The sequence below is a fragment of the Macrobrachium nipponense genome, chromosome 43, assembly GCF_015104395.2.
Source record: "Macrobrachium nipponense isolate FS-2020 chromosome 43, ASM1510439v2, whole genome shotgun sequence".
NCBI lineage: Eukaryota > Metazoa > Arthropoda > Malacostraca > Decapoda > Palaemonidae > Macrobrachium > Macrobrachium nipponense.
In genome coordinates this window covers 36,423,341-36,448,340 of record NC_061104.1, presented here as the reverse complement: position 1 = coordinate 36,448,340, position 25,000 = coordinate 36,423,341, and the positions used below count along the sequence as shown (strand labels likewise).

Below are 25,000 nucleotides of genomic sequence, written 5' to 3'. Positions count from 1 at the left end.
GAAAATGATATCTGCTACGATACGCAGGTCACAAGGCACATCCATCCCAGCGAAGTTCATTGAGTTGCCATAGATAGTGATCCCCGAGGATTTTAACTCTGTATGCGTCCATCCTTCCTACGTGTTTAGTACTAACCCGTTTGTGAATGACCGTAAAAACATAAACGAAAGACTGTAAATATACAAAGACAATGACCCCCAAGAAATATGAGTCCTAGTTAATGACCCCCAACACCCTTGTGGGTCACTATTTAGGGAAGATCCCAGGAGACTTGCTTGTTTTGCATAACATTCTTTCCAGCGTAATGAAATGTATTCACTTCCAAGAATTGCAAATAAACTTCCTGTTTCCAGATTGCGCGATAAGCGTAGGAGGTGTAAGATTCTCTTCAACTGATTGTTATCACAGTTGATTATTTTGATAATAAGGAAGAAGGAAAACCGAAGCTTCATACAAATGAAGTCTTTTTTTTCAGAGACGTGAAAAAGTTAAGTGGTGGCCCACGTCTTCATCCCTCATGGCGGTACGAGTGACACCATTCATGAAAGCTTCCGCCTCTCACAGGTTTTTTGCCAAAATGAGGTACCCGTTTGGGGGGGGGGGGGGGTGTGTGTAGTGCCGTCAGTGGACCTCGTGTGGTGCGCTGTAGGCATTACTTAGGTTCTTTGTAGCGTGGCTTCGGCCCCTAGCTGCAACCCCTTTCGTTCCTTTTACTGTACCTCCTTTTATATTCTCTTTCTTCATCTTACATTCGACCCTCTCCTGATTTCCATTTCAGCACTGAATGACCCCATATGTCCCAGTGCTTGGCCTTTGGGCCTAAATACTATATCCAATTCAAAATGAGGTAGACGATGTACAAAAGAGAATATCTAAAGAAAATTGCGTAAATAACCCTAGATGCGGCTTTGCCCGCCTCGCCTCCCGCCAAAATGAAAAAAAACACATATACAAAGATTAAGTATTAACCACATTGCTACTCTTCAAAGACGGGCATATTAACGTCAACATCATCACCCTTACATGTGAATGTGTCCCATGTTTCTCTGCAGCTACACCTCTCCTTTATCATATGTTACGCTCACCTTTCGTCCTCCTCACCCGCTTTCGTTTCCCAAAAGATTCCCACTTCCCCCCCCCCCCCCCTACCCTATCATGACCCCTCCCCTCCCTAACCGACCGACTACCTCGAGTTCAGTTGCACTTCTTAGTGATGGAGCCACGTGGGATCAGAGGGCATCTTCGGTTGAGGCTGCCGGGAATATTTGGGTTTTCATTCGCGGGCCACTGAGGACAAAGCCGTTTTGTTTTTGCTGTTAGAGATGATAGTATTTATGCTCTACTTGTGTCATGGGGAGCAATACCTTACCTTTGAAGCAGTTTGTAGTCTTGTCACCATTATTTGAATGTTTTCGAGGATGTGGTTGGGAACTACATCTACGAAATCTTATTTTGTTCGCAGTTAACGATGGCTTCCGCTCAGTAGCGGGGGCAGTGCCGTCAGTAGACCTCATGCGGTACACTGTGGGCATGACTTAAGGTTCTTTGCAGCGTGCCTTCGTCCGTTAGCTGCAACGACTTTCGTTCCTTTTACTGTACCTCTTTTCATATTCTCTTTCTTCAACTTACCTTTCACCTTCTCCTAATACTTAATTCATAGTGCAATTGCTTTTAAGTTTTCCTCCTGTTACACCTTTCAAACCTTTTACTGTCAATTTCTATTGCAGCGCTCAATGGCCTCATAGGTCCCAGCGCTTGGCCTTTGGCCTATATTCCATATTCAACTCATCTCAACGATGGCTTCCTTCATAAGAATCCTTCAAACATGTTCACTACTGATGGAAAATTTCAGTAAAAGGATTTAGTCTTCAGCTTGGTTAATAGTAGACAATTTAGCAGTCAAGTTTTCTCCGATGGCTTTAGTTTTTAGTGCAGAAGAAATTGATTGATAAGATTCTCTCTCAAGATATGAAGAGATGAAGGTGTATGAACCCAGTATATATGTATCCACCTTTATCAAAGTCCAGGGTTAACTCATGCTTAATTAAGTAGACCGCCGCACGAAGATATCGTTTATTAATATAATTTGTCGACCACACTATGGAGAGAAGGGTGTGTTTGATGACACCAGACCCACAATGTATTGCCCAGTATGGTTCCATACACTGTTTAATTAATTAAGTCCACTGAAGTCCTATGTGTTGACAGTATAACTGAATATACTTAATACCTACTCTAGGCATGAATATCTAGGAATATACAAGAAAATCAAAAGTATTTATAGTTTTATATAGTTGTTTATTTACGAAATGTACCCGTGTTTACATTGATGATATATATAAATATCCAGAGATCGATTCCCATATGCCCAGCATGTGGTTCTCATACCCCTAATGGGTTAAGAACATCTGCTCTAACACCTATCAGCATTAGACCGACTGGATCGTATCCAACCATCAAAAAAAATGCTCTGGCGACATCATGTCCGTCCACTCATTTTGAATAAAAGCATGTAGACCACCTGCATCGTCTGGCCCCTTCCCCTGTGCACTGCGATTCATTTTTTTTTTTTAGCTGCGTTTTATCGGGCACCAGCTGCGTGGATTTCGACACGTTACTTCCCTACCATACCCTTGGCTACTTAAAACCCGATTGCCCTACAGATTTCTGCGTGTCTTTTAGTTGTCGCATCTTTTTAGTTCTTGCATCGTCATCCTGAAGAGTTCTGGAGCAGAACCGTGGGCGCCCACAGCATATTTTCCAAGAGGGGGCAAATTTTATGTATATAATATATATATATATATATATATATATATATATATATATATATATATGTGTGTGTGTGGTGTGTGTGTATGTATATATGTATGTATATATATATATGCGATATCATTAATAATTTAAGTGAAGCAAGATGCGATAAAGGAAAAATGCAAGGTTGCATCGCTTTTTTTCAGTAGTTCCATATACTGTTCAGCTGAATTCAAATATTTCCGGAAAGAACAACGCAGGTATATACTGTATACAGATCTTATACAATACATAATGATAACTTTAATTTACTTAAACTGAAAAAAATATATTGTAAAATGAAAGGAAAACACTGATGTAGTTAAATGTAATATATATATATATATATATATATATATATATATATATATATATATATATATATATATATATATATATATATATATATATATATATATATATATATATATATATATATATATATATATATTCCAGGATTTCAAGGGAGGGGGGCAACTGGCCCCTCTTGCCCTTACGTGCGGGCACCCATGAACAGAACGATCAATAGTATGACAAAACAAAACATTCCAATCATCGTGAACCGCGAGAAATTAAATAAGTACTGATTCGAACATCTATCATTTCACTCACTGAAATTTTCACAACAGATCATTTCAGGTCCCTCGCATGGAGTAATTGTTTATCTATCTACTTTAGTAACTGCATGACCATCAATATGGTGTACCGTCGTGCGTTTTTCTAAAATGAGAAACCAGGAATGACTGGCAGGGCTGAAGTTATTGAGAAGAAACGCTGAGAAATTCGTCGGTTTGTTATTGGATAGCGAACGCCCCTGGCTGCTTCTGCCAGGTCTTTCGATTCTCATGGAGTTAAAAAACACCGAAATTAAAATTTAATCTGCTCCCAAGTTACTTCACTCCATGTAGTGTCGAGTTTAACTCCATGAAATATGTAAAATCGAAAGAACTGGCAGACCTCATATATTTATATATATATATATATATATATATATATAGATATATATATATATATATATATATATATATATATATTATTGTGTGTCTGTAGCTACTGATAATAATATATATAATATATATATATATATATATATATATATATATATATATATATATATATATATATATATATATATTAAGCCAATCTCGTCTAGGCTGAATCTCGTTGTTCTAGCATACTGTGGGGAATCTCTCTCTCTCTCTCTCTGTTTCTTTCAACTTTTCTTTCATTGCGTGAATAGTTATGTAAATAATGTAAGTAATTATTTGATTCTGCTTCTTCCATTATCTGATAACATTCGAAGGTGGTGTCTTCAACAATATTCTATTTTTCCTGTACTGAATAATCATTTTAATCATTGAGACATGGGGCGTGAACAGCGTTACTGTCATTCGGCGGCTGGCACCAAAATCATAAAAATGCCCGAACAGGAGTGAGAGAAAAGCAGGGAGGGAGAGACAAGCGAGGGTATAAGGAGCAGACGCGAAAGAAGTAATACCCACACGATTAACTTAGCGATAACGAGTGCATTACCATTTCTACGTCATTACCAAGAGAGAGCGCTGTCAGACAGGGTGACATTGAACCACCCAGATGGCCTTTCAAGCATTTTGATTCACTCTTCTTTTCGAAATCATTGTTGACATGTTTAACCTGACTATTTTACTGACTATTTGATGAAGTCAAAAAGATCAAGCTAGAAAAAGGTTCCCTACTACGTGAGTTGTTATATAGTTATGAAGTAATACTACCGAGTAACATGATAATATTGACGATGATGCCGTGTACGTATGCACAATTTTTCTTTGTTGGCAATGATAGTGTGTATGTAGTGAACTCTGCGTGTTGACTTGCTGTTGTCCGCCCCCGCCCCTCTACCTCCCCTATACCCACACAGCAAATACGCAAAATGGTACCAAGGATCGAGCTTCGGGATGGCACGTAGGGCTCTTGAAGGTCAGGAACTGTCTCGACCCTTTCGTACCTTACTGCCATCTCTGACGACGGTATGGTTATACTAGTGCACTAATAATAATAATAATAATAATAATAATAATAATAAATAATAATAATAATAATAATATTAGCAATAATAATGATGATGATGACAATGAAGGCACGGAGCAACTATATTTGGAAATTTTTTTGACAAGAACTAATAATGTACCTATCTACATTTATGCTACTGTCATTTCGTGTTGCTTTCCAACGAGAGGAGCAGCAGCAGTAGTAATGAAGAGAATGATTCAGGGGCTGACGAAGGTGTCTCCCCTGAAATGTATTTGGGAAGAAGTGAAAGCTGCGTCTTGATTTCTCTGGAAGTCTACCTGAGGTTCCAGTTATGTTTTATTCATGGCTAGGGATCAGGCTCGGCGTTGTATATTTTCCTCGTGTAGGTCATACAGCAAATGATGGTTTTCTTTTTTTCTTTTTTTAATATTTCAGCTCATCATTGAGAGCCAGTTTAGAAATTTCATGTAGAAAGTTTTAATGGGTGTTTCAGCACGCTGGAGCAATTGCTCAGTTAACCTAGAGTTGTTTGAACTTCAGAAAGTACAGCCTGTTTGGATGTTGGTGGTATGAAGATTTTGATAAATGTTGCGTCACATTTATTGTTTGTTGTCCATTTACTTTGTTCTCTCATTCTCGATATCACCCGTAGCTGTCCTTTCTTGTTTATGCAGCAAATTCAACCATGAAAGCAACCTCTAACATTCGCCAGTAAAGCTGTCTGTCAGGAACAAAGAAAATACTGGTGCATGGAGCCGGAGGAGCAGCCAAGGCAGATCAACCGTGAAAGGTGTGTCACCTTTAAGAGTTAAAAGCTTGCATGAATTCAACTTCCGTCCTCGAGTGAAATTTCAGGTGTGAAGGAATGTTGCTGCCGCTCTCTGCTCGGTTTCATCGGGGGCGTTTGCTGGCTGGAAAGCAAACCTCCAACTTTCAAAAGCTGGTTGGTCCAGCCGCCCAGAGCTTTCGTTCTCTCCCATTTTCTAATATGCAACGTTAAAAAGCTGTTTGGAAATTCCACTATAGACCTAAACGGTCCAGTATCAATGTGCGAGAGTGGAAAGAGCATGCAGCGCCGCCTTTACAGATGAAGTATTATAGCGTTGGTGGTTCTGAAAATAAGATTGGGGTTAGTGGGGTGGAGACTCGCTGGCGGACCGTGGCTGCGCGTCCTTTTCACTGCGTTTTGGCTTTGGACGACCTCCTGTCATCACGGCGGTGCCGATGCAAACCCTTCTTCGTGGGTCGCTCACGACTCTCCTGCCAATATTTTCTCGAAACGCAAGCTCATCGGCCTATTTCCCGGTGATCTGCGTCGTTTGAACGCCGCAATCGTTCGAAAGAGTGAAGAAATCATGGCGAGAAATCAGTTGCCGGGACTCTCTCTCCGGGACCGGTTTCACTTTTCTAAGGGAGCCTCCTTCTTCTTCTCTCATGTACCGTTATGTCAGTTTTTATCCGTTACCGCCTGGCCTAGCTTTGCTCGCCTCAGCTGGGGGACAGACACTCCCCTCTTGGCAAATAAATAAGCCCTTGCCTATTGTTACGGTTGTCATAATTACTTGTATTGTTATTAGAAGTATTAGTCGTAGTTTTAATGTTCACATTTTAAAGCATTGCTTGTTTTTGATGTAGCGATTGGCGTTGTGGGGGAACGCGACACACACACACACTATATATATATATTTACATATATACGAAAAAAACATATATATATATACTATATATATATATATAAATATATATATATATATATATAATATATATATATATATATAGGCGTGTGTATGTACATATGTATATACACATATAAATCTTTATATGTTGATACATGCAATTATATTCACGATCCTCCTTCTGTAACTGTGAACTAAATCGCTTTTAACAGAATTAAAGAATGATGACCATTTTGACCATTTATTTTCTTGTATTGCTTTGTTTTAGGTTGGAAATCTTAGCGTGATATGAATCAGCCGTCAAACTTACTCTGTAGCTTTGGATAGGTGATAATTGAAGATTCAGATACTACTCTACCGAACACGCCCTCCTCAGTTCCGCAGTGGAAACGAAAGACTTCCCTAGCAAGAAAAAGGAAAGTTCAAATATGTAAAATATATATATATATATATATATATATATATATATATACTATATATCATATATATATATATATAGAATATATATTCAATATATATACATTCATACATACATAATATATGTATACTATATACATATAAAGATATGTATTAATATATAATGATTTTGGTGTTGAAAATCATGTTTAGTGATATTCAACTCTTCGTCTCACTGTTCATTTGATCATCCGTAGGCGGACGGGTAGTGCTTCATGTGGTGCACTGTAAGCATTACTAGAAATTCTTGTCAACGTTCCTTCGGCCCATAGCTACAACACCTTTCATCCCTTTTACTGCACCTCCATTCATATTCTCTTTATTACTTTCCTTGCTTTGAGGTTTTCCTCCTGTTGCACCTTTCAACTGTAATTTCCGCTTCCGCGCTGAATGACCTCAGAGGTCCCAGCGCTTGGCCTTGGCCCAAATTCTGTATCTGTTCCTCTGTCCTTGTTTCAACATTGAAAGGATGAATGTGACACTGGCTGACGTCCTTTGTTTTTCTAGTCACTCCCTTTTAGGGAAAATGCTTTGTTGTTGAATCCTCTCTCTCTCTCTCTCTCTCTCTCTCTCTCTCTCTCTCTCTCTGTGCGAGTATATATGATACATAGATATATAGTAGATATATATGTAATATAGATAAATTATAAATTCATAAATATAACATATATATACCTATGTATTATATATCATATATTTCATACATACGTAGATTTTAATATATGATATATATATAATGTAGTATAAATAAGTATAAATTATGTATATGATACATAATATAAAATATATCTGTACGTATATTTATTGTACATTACACACACACACACACACACACACACACACACACACACACACACACACATATATATATATATAATATATATATATATATATATATATTATATATATATATATATATATATATATATATATTATATATATATATATATATATTACTCTTATATTTATATACGTATGATGTACATACATTCTGATCTGTTGTTGATGTCTGTTCCTTAGTTTTGTGAAAAAAAAATGACGATGCCCGAGAAATGACTTTCAACCGATCAACGGAGTCGCTATTCGTGCCTCAGTCAAACGATCCATATATATATATATATATATATATATATATATATATATATATATATATATATATATTATACATATATATACTATATATATATATATATATATATATATTAGTAGTAAATATATCCCAAACTGACCTCAATGTTGTATTATACAGGGATGTAATGTCATGCTGAACGAGAGATTAAAAAGATCATTGGATTAACAACCCTCGTGCAGGAAAACGACGATTGTGAGCAATTTTTTGTTTGTGCTTTAGATATATACACTAGAGTAATAAAAACTGACGTTCTTTATAAGGTCATGTCTTTGGGACATCTCCAGAGAGAGTCCGAATAGTGTATCGTTTTGGCACCCTTCATTTTAGGAAAGCCAGAGGTTGCTGGCTGTTTTAACTTTCACCCTTTTAGAAAGCTTCTCCATTGTAGGAAATGAGTGACTGATATACGTAGAAAGCTAATGTTGTTCGAGTAGGATCAGAAAGCAGAAAGCAAGAGTGACTCATATTTTCGTCACCGTCAGTCGCGTGTCACGTGACCTCACATCGCCTCTGTAGTGGAACAGATAAGAAAATCTGATGACGCCATTTTCTCGTTCCCGTAGAGGGATAACGCCTTCAGTGCACCACATGCGGTGCACTGAAGGCACTACAGCACTTTTCTATCCGCTCTTAGGTCTTAAAAACTGCCGAGGCTAGAGGGCTGCAAATTGGTATATGTTGATCATCCAACCTCTAATTATCAAACATACCAAATTGCAGCTCTCTAGCCTCAGTAGTTTTTATTTTAGTTAAGGTTAAAGTTAGTCATAGTCGTACGTCTGGCAATAATATAGGCCAGGCCATCACCGAGCCGTGGGTAAAGTTTCATGGGCCATGGCGCATACAACATTATACAGAGACCACCGAACGATAGGTATATTTTTGGTGTCCTTGATTATACGATGTACAGACAACTCGATTGCGCCGAAGAAACTTTGGCTCATTTTTTACTTGTTTACTACTCAAACTGTAACGCTTGTTTTGCAGACAAAAATACCTTGGTTTTATTGACTCGGAGACTCCAGATGGATAATTCAGCATAAATCAAGAACTGAATTTGTTTCCCATTATTAATCACATCCATTGCTTCAGATGAAAGACTCGGGTTAAGATACTTCCAGCTGGGGAAGAATAGTAGACACCTGATACACTCGTTTCCCGTTTTCCTCCTTGGATGACTCTGCTCCTTTTTGACCCAGTGAGAAAGCACAAGCCACCTTCTCCATAAAGTAACGCTGTTTTATGTCTATATATATAAATATAATGTGTGTATATATACATTATATATATATATAACACATATAAATGTATGTGTATATATACATTATACATATGTGCAATAAGTCAGTAAGGGAAATAATGTAATTTTTAGCAACAGCCTGTTATACTAACTGCAGTTTCAGTTCTTCGACACTTTCTATAGTATTCTTACTTATCATTTGGCAGTGATAGTTTGTAATGATGGTTTGCTTATTAATGGCTTTGGTCTTTGTTTTGTGAAGTTTTTCTTGTTTGTCTCTATTTATTTATTTTACTTTGTACCCCGAAGAAGTTTACGCAATACACGAAGGCTTTTGGTACCTGGTCTTTCATTTTTCACCTTTCATGTGGCTACCTACGTATATACATGTATGTATGTATATCACAAACATAAAGCCGAGGGGAAATTTATAAGTGATGAGATATCCGTCACCAGAGGAACTCGAACTTCGGAAAGATTGTGGTGGCGCCACTGAAAAGTCGTCGTTCCCAACAATAATTCGGTGGTTCGAGTCCACCGGTTGACGGATATCTCGTCACTTACAAATTTTCCTTCGGTGTTTATTCAGAGGTTCAGTGAAATAGATATTAGACATCTGTAGCTCTGTTTATTATCTACCGCGGATATCAGCACAACAGTGAAAACAGAGGTATTGGTTTGAATGAATTTTTTCTATTCGGTGATTCAGTAGTTCAAGGTCAGGAACTGATTGGAATTTGTTGTGGATCTTTTGTTGGATCTGAGAGCGGGATAATTTGCTAATTAGACTATTGGTTTTCTGGGGGATTTGCAGCCTCTCTTCTCCCTTTCAGTTTTCTTCAAATGCCTCTGACTCCAGAAATGTCCTACTTGAACCTTTTTGGGAACTCACTCCCTGTCAAAGAGTGGGACCCAGTGATAGGGCTGTAAGAATTCTACCACCATAGGTCCCGCGTGTCGTAAAAGGCAACTAAAAGGACAGCCGCTGCCTTGCAATCTTACTTTTTAGTAAAAAGGCGAGGCCTAGCGCCAATAACTGTGGAAACTGCTACCTTGCAGGTGGACTTTTTAGTCAAAGGCGAGGCCCACCGCCAATAACTGTGGTTGATGACAGCAAGGGCATTTGGTCGTAAAAAAACGCTTTGCCAAACGATAAACCATGCTTGATGTTGTAAGGAAGGCAGTGGAGAAGGCGCATCAGGCAACCGACCCCTTAATGTAGGGATAAAGGTGGGAAAGATGACTCCCTGTCAAAGAGTTCTTGATCCGATGTTTTCCAAAACATGAGTTTTATTTTGATAGGATGCTTGGTTTCATTTAAGGTTTCTGATGAACTAATTCGGCAGATCAGTGGACTTTGTGACTTTACTTTCTTCTTATTGCACGACAAGGTGCGTTGCGTTGCTTGGTTGGAGTTTGGCAATGTACCGAGGGACCTGGTTTTATAGATTTTTTTAATCATTCGTTCTTTCATAAGCGTAAAGTCAGTGGTATTTAAATCAATATTTTATTTTTCCTGTCGGGCAGCTTGGAGTTTCAGCATCATCTACAAATCACGTCTTGCTTGCTTGCTGGGATGCCCTTGCCACAGCCCATACCCAGTTCATATAAGCTTTTGGAGGAAGGTACAGGCGAAAAGCAGCAAAGGTTATGTGTAAGAACCGCTTAGCATGATAGATATTGAAGTTTTCTTTGACTTTTTATTCAGCACTGTGGTGTGGTGTACTTTTTCATTTACTGATCTTTGGCAATTACTTCCATTGCTAAGACATGATAGATGGTTTCTATAAGGCCCTGTCCCCACTACCGGGCACTGGCCGATCGGCAAACGCTGTTCCCATAACCCGTTTCACTGTACAAAAATGCTTAGGCCTGCCTGTTTCTTGGAATTTCAGATTAGGCAGTTTAAGTCACAGCAGCTGGTCTCTCATCCTAAGCCAAGAGTGATGCCTTGCTTAGGATATCTTACCTGAAAGTTAGGATCTCAATTACCACTCTTGTTAGGGGTTATATCTTTTCAGGTACTATCTATTACAATATTCTCTGAATTGCTAGTATATTGTGTAAGACTAAAAGAACTGGTATTGTAATTGGAGGACATTTCCCCTCAGTTATACTTATAACTACGTTTTCCAAGTTGCCAGGGAAGTCCTTGCTCTCGACATGAGCAAGGTCTCTATACGGAATTACAAGCCTTGCTCCTGCGTTCACAGACCAGTTCACTAGTACAGTCCACTAGCCCTTGTATATTAGTAGCAACATTTTAAAGCAAACGATATTTAGGACAAAAGAGCATCTAAATGAGAAATAAGTCAACCAAATTAATTAATTCAATCTCAGAAAACGAAGTCTTCTCACTCACCCTTTCGGCTTTTTTGGCTTCATTTGGACTTGAAGCTTCTCTCAATAAACTTTTAAGCTCTGGCTGTGACAAGTACTACAAGCACTGATCGTGGGAGACTTACGTGCTAACGGCATCTGGCGTTTGCTGTTGGCGTATTATCCAAATTTTGACCTAAAAATGTCTAAAAACTTCAATTATTGGGAGAGTCAAGAACACGGAAAGATTAAACCCCGCCAGATTGTGATGACTTTTAGTATCCTGGGTTGGAACCACATGAGTGGAGAGTGGAAACATTCGCTTGGCTCCCGTAGGGTGGGTAGTGCCGTCAGTGCACCTTGCGCTGTGCACTGTAGGCATTAATTAAGGTTCTTTGCAGCGTCCCTTCCTTAGGCCCCTAGCTGCAACCCATTTCATTCCTTTTATTGTACCTCCATTCATATTCTCTTTCTTCCATCTGACTTTCCATCCTCTCCTAACAATTAATTCATAGTGCAGCCGCCAAGTTTTCCTCCTGTTACACCTTTCAAACCTCCTTTTGTCAATTTCCCTTTCGGTGCTGAATGACCTCATAGGTCCCAGCGCTTGGCCTTTGGCCTGAATTCTATATTCCTCCTCAATAACATTCGCATGGCAGAGTCATCGAAGAATAATGGTGCAAATAACGAAATAGAAAATATGCTTGAATTACGAGTCGGTGGCCACGATAGATTTTCTCTTTATAAATAGGGGTTTATCTTTTAGGAAATAATAATAATAATAATAATAATAATAATAATAATAATAATAATAATAATAATAATAAAATATGTAGATTCCTCTGTGATTTTGAGAATATATTGCGTATGTGTCATTCATCAAGTTACCATATTGCATCATTGGTAACATGGCACTAGGTATACAAGCGCCTCAGTGGCGTGATCGGTATGGTCTTGACCTGCCACCTCGGTGGCCGCGAGTTCGATTCTCGGACATTTTACTGAGGGGTTAGAGATTTGTACTTCTGGTGATAGAAGTTCACTCTCGACGTGGTTCGGAAGTCACGTCAAGCCGTTGGTCCCGTTGCTGAATAACCACTGGCTCCATGCAACGTAAAAACCCCATACAAACAAACAAACAAACTAGGAATGCACAGGAATGTTTAATTTTTACGAGTATTAGAAAAAAATATCGTGCATTAGGGTTAGAAAGCAAGGTATGGTTTATAAGTATTCAAATGTTCACGTTCCTGTTGGATATCTGAAACATTCCGGATATTTTCCCGGTTCCTTCTTTCAGTTGACTCACGTCAGTGACATTCAGGCCACCGTTGGAAGGTTTTTCACTGTAGGTAATGAGACTTAACACGCTAAGGAAAAGATCTTTGTTCTGTTTGTTCAGAACTGAAGATTTTGTCTCTCAGAGTCATAAGGATGTTTATGGTCATATGTCAGCTTCTTATGAGTTTTCCTCCGTATCATAAAATCGCCTCTCTTTCACACTCGACGTACCACCTCATTCACTAACAATTGTTTCACAGTGGAACTGCGAGGTTTTCCTCCTGTTGCAACTTTCAAACCACCTTACTGTCAATTTCCCTTTCAGCTGAATGATCTTATAAGGCCCAGCGTTTGGCCATTGGCTTAAATTCTGTAATCGAACTATATGATCGTTATGAGTTTCAAGCTTCTCTCACTGCTGATCTTCACCTTCCGGTCGGGGGGTGAGGGTAGGGGGTTCGTTCCAAAATTTCTGGAAGTCCATATTTTCTGACTATCCTTTTCATTGAACTGTACTTACAAAGTAATAAAATTGTCGTCTTTTGTTAAGTCAAAGTATATAACACCAACAAATAAAATAATATGCATTTTATTGTTAACATAATAAATGAAATAAACAATAAAACTGAAGAAATGATCTAGAATTTCAGTGCAAACTTTCAACATTAAAAATTCTGTCGGCCAAAATCCAGTACTTTTAATTACATAATAATCGGTTAGAAGGGAATAGACCGCGTAGGTACCCAATTTTTCTTCTTAATATAACTAAAGTAACATTTTAAAGTATTTCATCTTGTATATACCACCTATATATGCAATAACATTTGTAGAAGAAAATGTCCAGTTTTGGGAAAAACGACCCCCCCATAAAAAAAAAAAAAAAAAACTCTGGGTAGGGGCCTGTATAAAGCACGTAGGAGAACTGCTTGAAGAGAAATAGTGAATGGAATCAAGGGATTGAACCGAAATGTTACAGATTCAGTTAAAGCATCGCTTCGTCCTTGACAGAAGTTACCGATGGTTTAACCTTGGCTTGTTATCTACGCGTCACCTACTTCGAGGTACTAGTTCTAAATATGGCGGAAGCTCCTCCGGGTGCCGTGTTTAGTGCTAGCCCCCGGGGATCAAAGTATTATGTACTTACGGTGGCCATTTATTTGAGATGTGATAGTGGGACACCCGTAGAAATTAACAAATACGTATATAGTGAGCATAAGCAGAGAGAGAGAGAGAGAGAGAGAGAGAGAGAGAGAGAGAGAGAGAGAGAGAGAGAAACTGCAGCTGCTTGACCTTTTCATCCTGAGTCTTGATATATAAATTTATTCTTCAGATGATTATAGTATATTTTGATATATATACAAAAACTTGAGTAAATGAAAGAGTATGATTCGGTCAGCAAAAAGACTCGGCATTTATTCAGAGGAAGTCCTACTTTCGCTAGTAAAATGTAAGTATGCTTTGATAATATAAATGGGGAAACTTGTAGACATTATTCTATGAATCGTGAAAGAAAACAAGAATCATTTTTACATTAACCACTCTGCTGCTGCTAGAGCCTTACAGGTGTCGAGCAAAAATATCTTGACTCTTATCGTTGAAGAACAATTAGCACATTATTATGATTTGCATCTGCAATTGGGGACACATGACGGGCAAATTCCGTAAAGGGGGCCATAAATACATCCCCCGAAGGTAGTGATTTTTTTTTTTTGGGGGGGGCGGACTGAGACTCTAAATGGGGATCTGTGGGGGACGTCTGGTCACCCGATATATACAACACCCGTTTCTATATTGTGTTCTCGACAAATTATATTAATATCCGAGATGTTGGTGCGGCTGTCTACTTTACATTTCCCATATATACGGAGATTAGTACCAGCGCCTAGGTATAAGTGACGCGTAAATAACAAGCCAAAGTAGCACCGAAAAAAGTTTATAACTTTAATCATAGTTGAGATATCTGATCACCAAAAATATCGATTACAAATCCCAGACCATAAATACAATGGTCATGGCTGTAATAAAAAATAATTTCACAAATGTTAGATGCCGCATTTAGTCCTCGTTTGTTTCTCATTTTCAGCTTCCAGTCTTGTGATTGTGCTTTATTTTGCTCCCAGATTGCATTTTGCAAATTAAATTCATTGCTAGTGTCATTCATCTGGCATAATCAGTGAAATGGTTATCCTTCTCTCCAATGTGGCAGACATTTTGTAGAACTTCAAACTTAAGGGTTAATGATAGAATGCATCTTCACAGAGGGCCCTCAGAAGCAAGCAAAGCAAAGCAAAGCACCGTCCTGGGCGGTTTTTTTGCTTATTTTTCCGCACATGTGTATCGCTGTTTTGATGCTTTCCCTGAAAGGTTCGAACTTACTCATTCCAAAGTGACGATTTCAAGTAAGTTAAAAAATATATTTGTGTGTAAGTCTTGGAAGCAGAACAAATGAAAGCATCCATCTCTACTCCGTAGGCGGGTAGTGCTGTCAGCGCACCTCACATGGTACACTGTATGCATTACTTAAGGGTCTTTGCTGCTTCCTCTCGGCTCCCAAGCTGCAACCTCTTTCATTCCTTTTGCTGTACCTCCGTTCATATTCTCTTTCCATCCGCAACTGCGATGTATTCCTCCTGTTACACTTTCGAACCTCCTCACTATCAATTTCCCTTTCAGCGCTGAATGACCTCATAGGTTCCAGTGCTTGGTCTTAGGCCTAAATTCTATGTTTTCTATTCTGTTTCATCTCTCAGAGTGGTTGGGTGGATGTTGGGAGGAGGTGAATGTTGTAGGAGGATAATTACCAAACAGTTCACCAGGACTCCTGTATTAGGAGTTAATCAGAGGACAGCATCTGTAGACCACAATGGTACTCTGGCCTCGCCCTCCTTGTCCTTTCGCCTCATATCTCTGTATCTTTGAGAGGCATGCTGTGCTTCTCCTCTGAAATTAGCTACAGTATTTACTACTTTTACTTATTTTATAAGTTACCTCTTTATCAAGTTGGGTAGTGAAAGTGATGAGGAATATTCTTTGATATAAAAATTGGCAATGTTTTTGCTTTTGAGTCCGAGAAAAGTGTTGGCTACTTAATAATAATAATAATAAAATAATAATAATAATAATAATAATAATAATAATAATAATAAAATAGCAAAATATTTTAGTTTTTTTTTTAACCTATTTTTAGCTTCAATGTATTTTTTTCCTGTTTCAGAACTGTATCGTTATTCCGTAACAAGAGCTTTTTTGTTTTCATAAGCTTCCCTTTGAATAAAAAGCAAATTCCTAAAAAAGGCCTAGTATGTATGCATGCGATATGCAATGAAGTTGTATGACAGGATTTTGATAAAATTAAGCCGATGTCAGAGAGGTTTATGGGGAGGAACTTTGTAGACTTAAGCTAAGAAAGGGTGTTCATAAAAACTGTTAGTCATGAAACAGTCATTTGAGTTGTTTGAAACCAAAGGTGAAAGGAATTGGTGCAGTTTTCATGGACCTAAGAGAAGCTTATGATGGAACCAAAGTAAAAGCAGTGTTGTGAGTGTTGAGGAAGTGTAATTGTAGAAGTGAGTGATTACAATTTTTATAAAGGATGCTCAGTAAGTTTCAGAATGTGTATAAGGGAGGAACGGCTGCTTTTGGGTAAAAGTGGTTCTGACACAAGAGCGTCATATGCTCCCTTGGATGTTTTACATTTTTATGGACTGAGTTATATAAGAAGTCATAGCAGCGAAATTAACCATAGATAGAAAGTTGTGTTATAGGAAAGTAAGTTGAAAATGGAGTGAGAAGGCACTGCAGAGTCTAAAGAAAGTTTGGCAGTGCTTGCAGGAAGAAAAAGTTGAGCCTACGTGAGAGCAAGGATAAGGCTAAGGTAGTAAGATGGAACAATGAATGTCAGCATAGATGGTCGAAGAATGGAAGACGTTGATTCATATAGTAGACATTAAGCATTGACATTAATGGATGATGGCAGGAGGAGAGAACGGATGAACCACAGAATTGGTGAAGCCATGTTTGGAATATACAAAGAGATTGTTGAGATAACTTTCATTTAAGAATGAGAAGAGAGAAAGCGCGAACGAAAAAAAAAAAAAAAAACGAGTTTGAAACTTATAAAGTTGCTTAAACAGAATTATTGTCAAAATTATTAGAAGGTTAGCAGAAGTGAAAGAATGGAGTGGAGTATATGGTTTGGTCATGTAAGGAGAATGGAGAACGATTGGTTGTTGATGAGTTGATAATCCTGACTTGTTAGGAGCGAGGAGAGGACGACCCCAAAAGTGCCTATTAGATGGAGTGAAGGAGATATTGTAAAGCAGGAGCCTTAGTACTTAGGAAACGCAAGAGTGATGGTAGATAAAGTTGAGTAGCACTGTGTGTAGGGTGTTTGATGTGTTGCCAGTGAGCTTACTTATAAGTGATGATTTATCAAATGGCTAAAGTTGTAGTAAACATTTTCTGCTGAGGGTTTCACCCGCACTGCAGGAGTTGGAGGTGGAACTGGGCACTGACCGATGTGTTTGTGTTTCCTCGTGAGCCATCCAATTCTGCAGCAGTTGCTTAATGCTGAATTAAATTATACAAGAATGTTTACAGTCAGGATATAACTTTAACTTACTGTTTCCTAGCGCTTCGTTGATACATACAACTACTATTCAAACTTTGGTTCGGAAAAGGTTATGAAAGAACAAGCTCCTCCTCTGATGGTTGGATATATATTTATATATATATATATATATATATATATATATATATATATATATATATATATATATATATATATATATATATATATATATATATATATATATATATATATATATATATATATATATATATATATATATATATATATATATATATATATATATATATATATATATATATATATATATATATATATATATATATATATATATATATATATATATATATATATATATATATATATATATATATATATATATATATATATATATTGTGTGTGTGTGTGTGTGTGTGTGTCGTATGTGTATTTAGTATATATGTATATATACATGACTTATTTCTAAATACGTCCTGCTACCTGACGCCTAGTATTCTTTTTAATTTTCAAATCGACAATATCTTTTAGATCCCCGTAGGAGGGTAGGGCCGTCAGTGCACCTATGCTGTAGGCCTGGTTATGCATTGTTAAGGTTCATTGTAGCGTTCTTCAGCCTCTTGCCAACCCCTTTGTTCATTTTACTGTACTTCCTTTCATATTCTTTTTCTTCCATCTTATTTTTTACCCTCTCCTAACAGTTGGTTCATAGTGCAACTGCTTTGAGGTTTTCCTCCTGTTAACCTTTCAAACCTTCTACAGTCAATTTTCGTTTCAGCGCTGAATGACCTCATAGGTCCCAGTGCTTGGCCTTTGGCCGAAATTCTATATTCAATTAAATTCAATATCATTCACCAGACTTGCGGATAAGCTGACCTTTTTTTTAAGCAGTTCCAGTATGTTTGATTTTCCAATCTTATTCAGCATGACCATTGTTTATTTTTCATTGAATTTCGACTTGAGAAAACTTGCGCCCGATATCATTGTTCTTCAGTAATTGAAAGACTGAAACTCTCAACCCTCTATCTATTGGATGTCATCATCTCTATAAGCGCCTCAGAGGCGTGGTTGGTATGGTGTTTGCGTCCCACCTCGGTGGTCGCGGTTCGATTCTCGGCCATTCCATTGAGAAGTGAGACATGTGTATTTCTGGTGATAGAAATTCACTCTCGACATGGTTCGGAAGTCACGTAAAGCCGTTGGTCCCGTTGCTGAATAACCACTGGTTCCATGCAACGTCAAAACACCAGACAAACAAACAAACAAACAAACAAGCGGCACATTCTGAGTCTTCTGAGTCTGTCCTTTTCTAGCACTGACCCAACCTCAACTTTTCCTTCCAACGCCGACCACTTCTTCCGTTATAAAATCTGTGCAAAGGGAAAACAACAAAAGGGCCCGAAAGGGGGGTATGGCTGTCAATGTACCCACCTCACGTGGTGCACTGTAGGCATTACTTCAGGTTCTTTGCAGCGTCCCTACGGTCCCTAACTGCAACCCCTACCATTCCTTTTACTTGACCTCTGTTCATATTCTCTTGTCTCCATCTTACTTTCCACCATCTCCTGATAGTTGTTCGATTAGTGCAACTGCTAGGTTTTCTACTTGTTACACCTTTAAAATTTTTTTACCATTAAGTTTTCTTCTCAGCGCTGAACGACCTCATAGGCCCCAGCGCTTGACCTTTGGCCTTTATTTTACATTCCGTATTGCAACAGCAAAGGGGAAATAACGTTACTTTGTAGCGCGCAGCTGTTTTTTGGGCATTCATTGAAGAAGATCCCATCATCATTAACTAGGCATCCACTGTGTCAAGGGATTATTTCAGTTAGCTCGACTTATTCATCAGTAGTATCATATTCGGGCAAGATCTCCAACAATAATGATCTGTGGACGCCGTCAGAGGTCTTCTCGTAGTTAATTAAAGCCATCAGAAGGGGATTTTTAAATTCATACACTGCTGCACAATTTATCTTACAACTATTTGATCTGCGCTACTCTTACCTTTTCTGAAACCAGCTTTTCCAACCCTTAGACTTTTATGAATTCTAGTGTAATGCACCCATAGTTACCACATTCAGTCAGGTAACTTTTCTTTGTTATCTGTGCTATGACTTTCAATTCTCAATTTAATCTTTGATTCCTCATTCCGTATCGGGCAAACAGGTAAACAGACCAGTTACTATGCGAGGAGTCATTTCAATTTCAGCCAAAGTGTCTCTGCGGTGGTTCTCAAAATCAACGAATCCATTAGAGGTATATTCAGATCTTCAGCTTCTGGCATCTCAATCGATTTATCCACCTCGTATGTCTTATTCATGACCTCATAAAAGGTCCTACCCCACAATCTCTCTCTCTCTCTTCCCCCTCCGATGTTGTTATTGACTGTTCCTCCTTTAAACTGGCATTTCCTCTTTCTATTTTCACCCCTGGATATTTCATTAATAATTCTGTTGGCTACCCTAACACCAATGTCATGCCCTGAAAATATGGCTTTGTCAGTACCAGCCTGTATGTCCAGGAATTCTCTCTTATCTCTTGATTTTAGTATAACTTCACTATCTACTTCGTTTTCATTCTCTTGTGTGGTCCATGTCTCACCTGGTACGTAATGTTTCGTTATTTCATATCGAAGTGCCTTTTTTTCTCCCGGAAGATTTAGATGCAATCTGGGTATCAAATATCAATTGAGTTATCATTCATCATATCCAGGTCTTATGGTTGTTGTTCTCAGCGATTTTTTTTGTTTAGGGGGCTTAGGGGCAGGCAGGGATGAGGTTACTAGTCCCATGCCGTTCTCCACCCCGGCCGTGACTCAGGTTCCCAATTCAGGGCCCAGATCAACTAAGTCACATTTGATTTTTCGTAAAATAGGCTCAAGCTTTTTCCCTCAAAGGACTGATCTCTGGTCTGTTACTGTTGAGATATTTGTAACTACATAGCTGTTTCTCCAGATAGGCTTTGGTTGCAGAGTAGAAACGAAGCAACGGTCACTCCCGCAGGCATCCATTAACTTTTAAATAAAGGACGAACCCCAGTGAAGTAACCTTCCACGACAATAGCTGTTTCACATGCCTGCACGGGGGCCTCATCGGAAGCTTAAATGACCCCCTACTACCATTTATCTCTTGGCATGCAAGCATACCCTTGCCCATGGATGCTGAACTGTTTCTATCCCAGTCCCCCTTCCTCTGTATCCACACCACTTTCTAATCTTCCTTTCGTCCTACTTCCCAACTCCATTTTCAAATCGCTGTCTACTTTTTACATACCAGAATAATACTTCATCTTATCAGCTTAAGTCTGATTGAAGACTCTTCTTCTCTTCCAAATCTTGTGCCTATACCCAGCTACCTTCATGTTACAATTAATCCAGGACACTTATAGGAATCAAATGTTTTCATAATTCAAACATTATTATTTTTATCCATTACTCCATCTATACCATAATAATCTTACTTGCAAACATTTCACCTCCGCTTTCTCTATATACAGATAATTTCTGACTCATTTTTCAGTCTGACTTTCTCTTCACTATTTTATATAATCTAGAAACATAAACCTCACCAAACTCTACTCGGAACTCCTTTTTTAACAGCTACGTCTTTGCATCTGTATCTCCTGTTGTTTCTCTGACTCTGGCATCACTATATATCCATAGGTAAAGATGATAATAGTCATTGAGACATAACGTACCACTCTCTCAGAACTTCTTACCTAACTATTCACTCTCTTATCCATGTATACGCATGTTTTGTTTTATCCATTAACATGTTGAATTCATGCTCAGAAAGTCAAAATTTGATTAGCTACTAAAAGCCCGTTCTACATCTATGAATGCCATATACGTAGGTACAGCATTTGGCATTCATCTCCTTCTTCCCTTGCGATTGTCTCAAAATCAACAGTCAACACACACTGTTCTTCTGCTGTCAGTTCTCTTGTTATTTGTCTCACTTTCTCAGCCAAGATCCAGCCTACTTATAACTCTTTCCCTCGTACTAAATAATGGGATGTCCTAATCATTATGGATACCGGTCACCACTGTTACCTCGTCGTTTATCTCGTCTACAAGTGGTGCTACTCACACTCCCAACACACGGCCCAGCCGCCCTATCATATCGTCAGCCCTTTACCACATTGGCTCATGTGTAACCCCTCAACTCCTATTCGTCAGCATTCTGGTTGTTCCCTTATTATTAACAAAAGCTGCTTCCACAAACATCCTCGACTTACATGAACTCCCTTCACTCTTTCATTAGTTTTATCTCCTCTCTTTTTCTCTCCACGTTCAACAGCTGTTCAAAATGCGCGCTAAACTATTCACAGCAGCACTCTGATCTTCAGAAGTGAAATCACTCGTAAAGTAATCACGTTCAGCTTCGTTTATACCGGAACAAATGAGTAAAGAGAACCACAGACAACTAGTGCCTTTAGAGTTACACTGTGGGGTGGAATTGTACATTTAATTACTTTGTTTTGAAGCAAAACTTATGAACTTCAACTCAGTCTCGGCTTCTAGTATGTAGACCATGGCTTTTTTCGGCAAATTTACTCAAAGCTGTCAATTGTCCTTTCAGTGAAATGTTACACTGATGGTTCTGTTAATGAAATTGATAGTATTATGTATATTGCTTGGTTACATGCATATTGACCCGTATAATAAAGATGCGTGTAAATGTCGTCATTAAGATGCAACAGCATCGAAAGATTTAGTATGCAGAGAACATGTATGGTCGTAAAGTTAAGATTTTTACTAAAAAGTATGACAGACGACTTCATGACTTCCAGGGGATAAATATTGTGAGTTCAGAAAAGAGAGAGGCTGTGTGGTGCAAGTTTTCGATATAAAACCATTGTGTGAGCAGTTTGAAAGCGAACGGAAAAGGCTACATGTGACAAGCATGAATCTCAAACTTACGATAGAAGTAATAGAGAAAGAAGCTACGTGAAGTGTGGTGAAGTATGGGTGATAGGCCTTTTAACAGTGACAGAAAGACAGTGACTCCCTGAGGTAGAAACGGTGCGTTATGTCTTCCTGGGGGTTTAGTATCTTAATGGACTGAATGATGCAAGAGGTCAGACAGAGAAAGGAGAGCTGATGCAGTTGCGCAGTTGTGAGATAAGGTAATTGGGCGTAGAAATAATGGCTGAAAATTGCAGATAATAGAGTACTAATTAAGGACACTCGAATGCAACTGTAGAAATGAGTCAAAGAACTTGAAAGTTTTGTAGGAGGTGAAAGTTACGAGTAAATGTGAGTGAAAGTAAGTGTGTGAGGGCAAATAACAGTCCAGGAAGTGGGACAATGAATGTTCATAATATGAAGAGTGGAAGAATAGAAGAAGTTGATGTATTTCAGGAGTTGGGAGTCGATAAATAGTGCAGGTGACGGTTGGGTGAGAGAGAAGTTGAGTCGGAGAACAGGTCACGCAAGGAAGGCAGCAGGATGCGAGGGAAAGATGGCAAGCACATTTATTTAAGGGAGTGAACATCACAATTCGAATGAACGAAAGACTTGAATCCACCGAGAGAAATTGTTTTTGTAGTGCAAGAACTGAACCGTGAGAAACTTGGAGATGATTGGTGAAAAGCATAAAGCAACATGTCAAAAACCTAACATTCATTAAACATGGCAGAAATGGGTTCTTTTCTATTCCACTTTCACCCAGAAAGACAGGTTTGAATCCCAGCCACGCAAAGGGGCTTATCATGAGTGGAGTGTAGTCGTCTTCGAGTGTCAGTTTATGTAACGTAAAATGAATTCGGTATTAATTTTTGAAGGTATATGAATGTCTTGTGTAACATATATATATATATATATATATATATATATATATATATATATATATATATATATATATATATACGTAAATATATATACACATAAATGGTATATATATACATACACATACTACTGGTAATCTTCTTAGGCACGAAGATATAGTAATTCAGTTGTATTCCACATAGGAAAATGAAAAAAGGTATATCTCAGAAAATGCCCAACAGTTTCGTCCTCCAATGGACCTCTTCTTGGAGCGTTTATTAAGGAAAGAGCCTATTTCCTTAATAAACGCTCCAAGAAGAGGTCCATTGGAGGACGAAAACTGTTGGCATTTTCTGAGATATACCTTTTTTCATTTTCCTATGTGGAATACAACTGAACATACACATACATATACAAACATATATAGTATACACACACCCACACACACACACACACACACACACACACACACACATAAAAATATATATATATATATATATATATATATATATATATATATATATATATACATACGTGTGTGTATGTGTGTGCATACATAAACATGTATGTGGAAAGTTGCAAAAATGAACATAAAGGATATTTCAACTGATTTAAGAATGCTACCATATACTGCATATCACAGCCATATTTTTTTTCCTGGTCCTGTCTGCTTTCTTAATTCATTTCCACAGCAGTTTTTCATAACATTTTTAAGAGTGTCAGGTAGCCTTTCTTGATAGCATTTTTGACAGCCGTCTTGTTCTCCGTCGCAGATATGGTGGGAACTGTCAGCGAGGGCCCTGGCCACTCCGTACGACGAGTACATGACGTGTGGCGCCGGCCACGAGAGATATGGAAGGCAGTACCATCACCATTACTACGATGTCCCGTGTGACCTGTCCAAGGAAACGTTCTGCCTGACGCCGGGTACACAGTATCCATGGTAAGTGAGAGTCGCCTTTTGCTACAAGCTATTCAGTCCGTCTGAATTGATTATGCTCATGTTTTAAATGCCTTCAGCTAAGGTCGCGTTTCCAGAGGGGAGCAACCCTTGACTTCAGTTGAACCGATACCAAAATTTGGTCTGAAATTCTAGCGAGAATAATTCAAGTCTTAACAGTTACTGGAACGCGCGGGATAACGTCAGGGTCTTGGGGAAAGAAAGAAGAGGTCATTCAAATAAATTAATTGGTAATATTACCGTTATGTTAGATGGCAAAACTAACACCTGTGCTTGTGGGATCTGAAGCGAACGCCTCAGATTTCAGAGTTCGTGACCGTTGTTTTTGTTTGCATTGCCTGTGTAATCATTCCTCACGGTGGTACGTCAATAATTAGAGAGTTCAAAAGCAGGAGTATAGGACTAATACTCATCTGCATCAGCACCATCTTTCGGACTTCGCTTCTTGATTTCATCAGCCTCTCCATACTATGGCGGCTGGACAATGACTGTCCTACCAGACCTGAAGCATCACAGTGACTTCGCCGCCAGCGCACCTTACGGGGTGCACTGTAGGCATTATTAAAGGTTCTATGCAGCGTCCCTTTGGCCCCTAGCTGCAACCCCTTTCATTCATTGTACAGTACCTCCATTCATAGTCTCTCTTTTCCATCTTGCTGTCCATCCTCTCCTAACAATTATTTCATGAATGCACTTGAGAAGTATTCCTCCTGTTAACCCCTCAAACCTTTTTTATTCTCAATTTCCCTTTCAGCGCTGATTGACCTCGTAGGTCCCAGTGC

The 25,000-nt window shown here is 38.5% G+C and overlaps 1 protein-coding gene across 1 annotated transcript in view; it reads left to right on the top strand.

Moving 5' to 3' along the window:
* Positions 1 to 25,000, top strand: part of LOC135213651 (uncharacterized) — a 70,738-nt gene that overhangs the window by 3,910 nt on the left and 41,828 nt on the right. Inside the window, exon 2 of the mRNA XM_064247692.1 lies at positions 24,031 to 24,200. Within this exon, the coding sequence (XP_064103762.1) occupies positions 24,031 to 24,200 (170 nt within the window). The remainder of the gene's footprint in view (positions 1 to 24,030; positions 24,201 to 25,000) is intronic.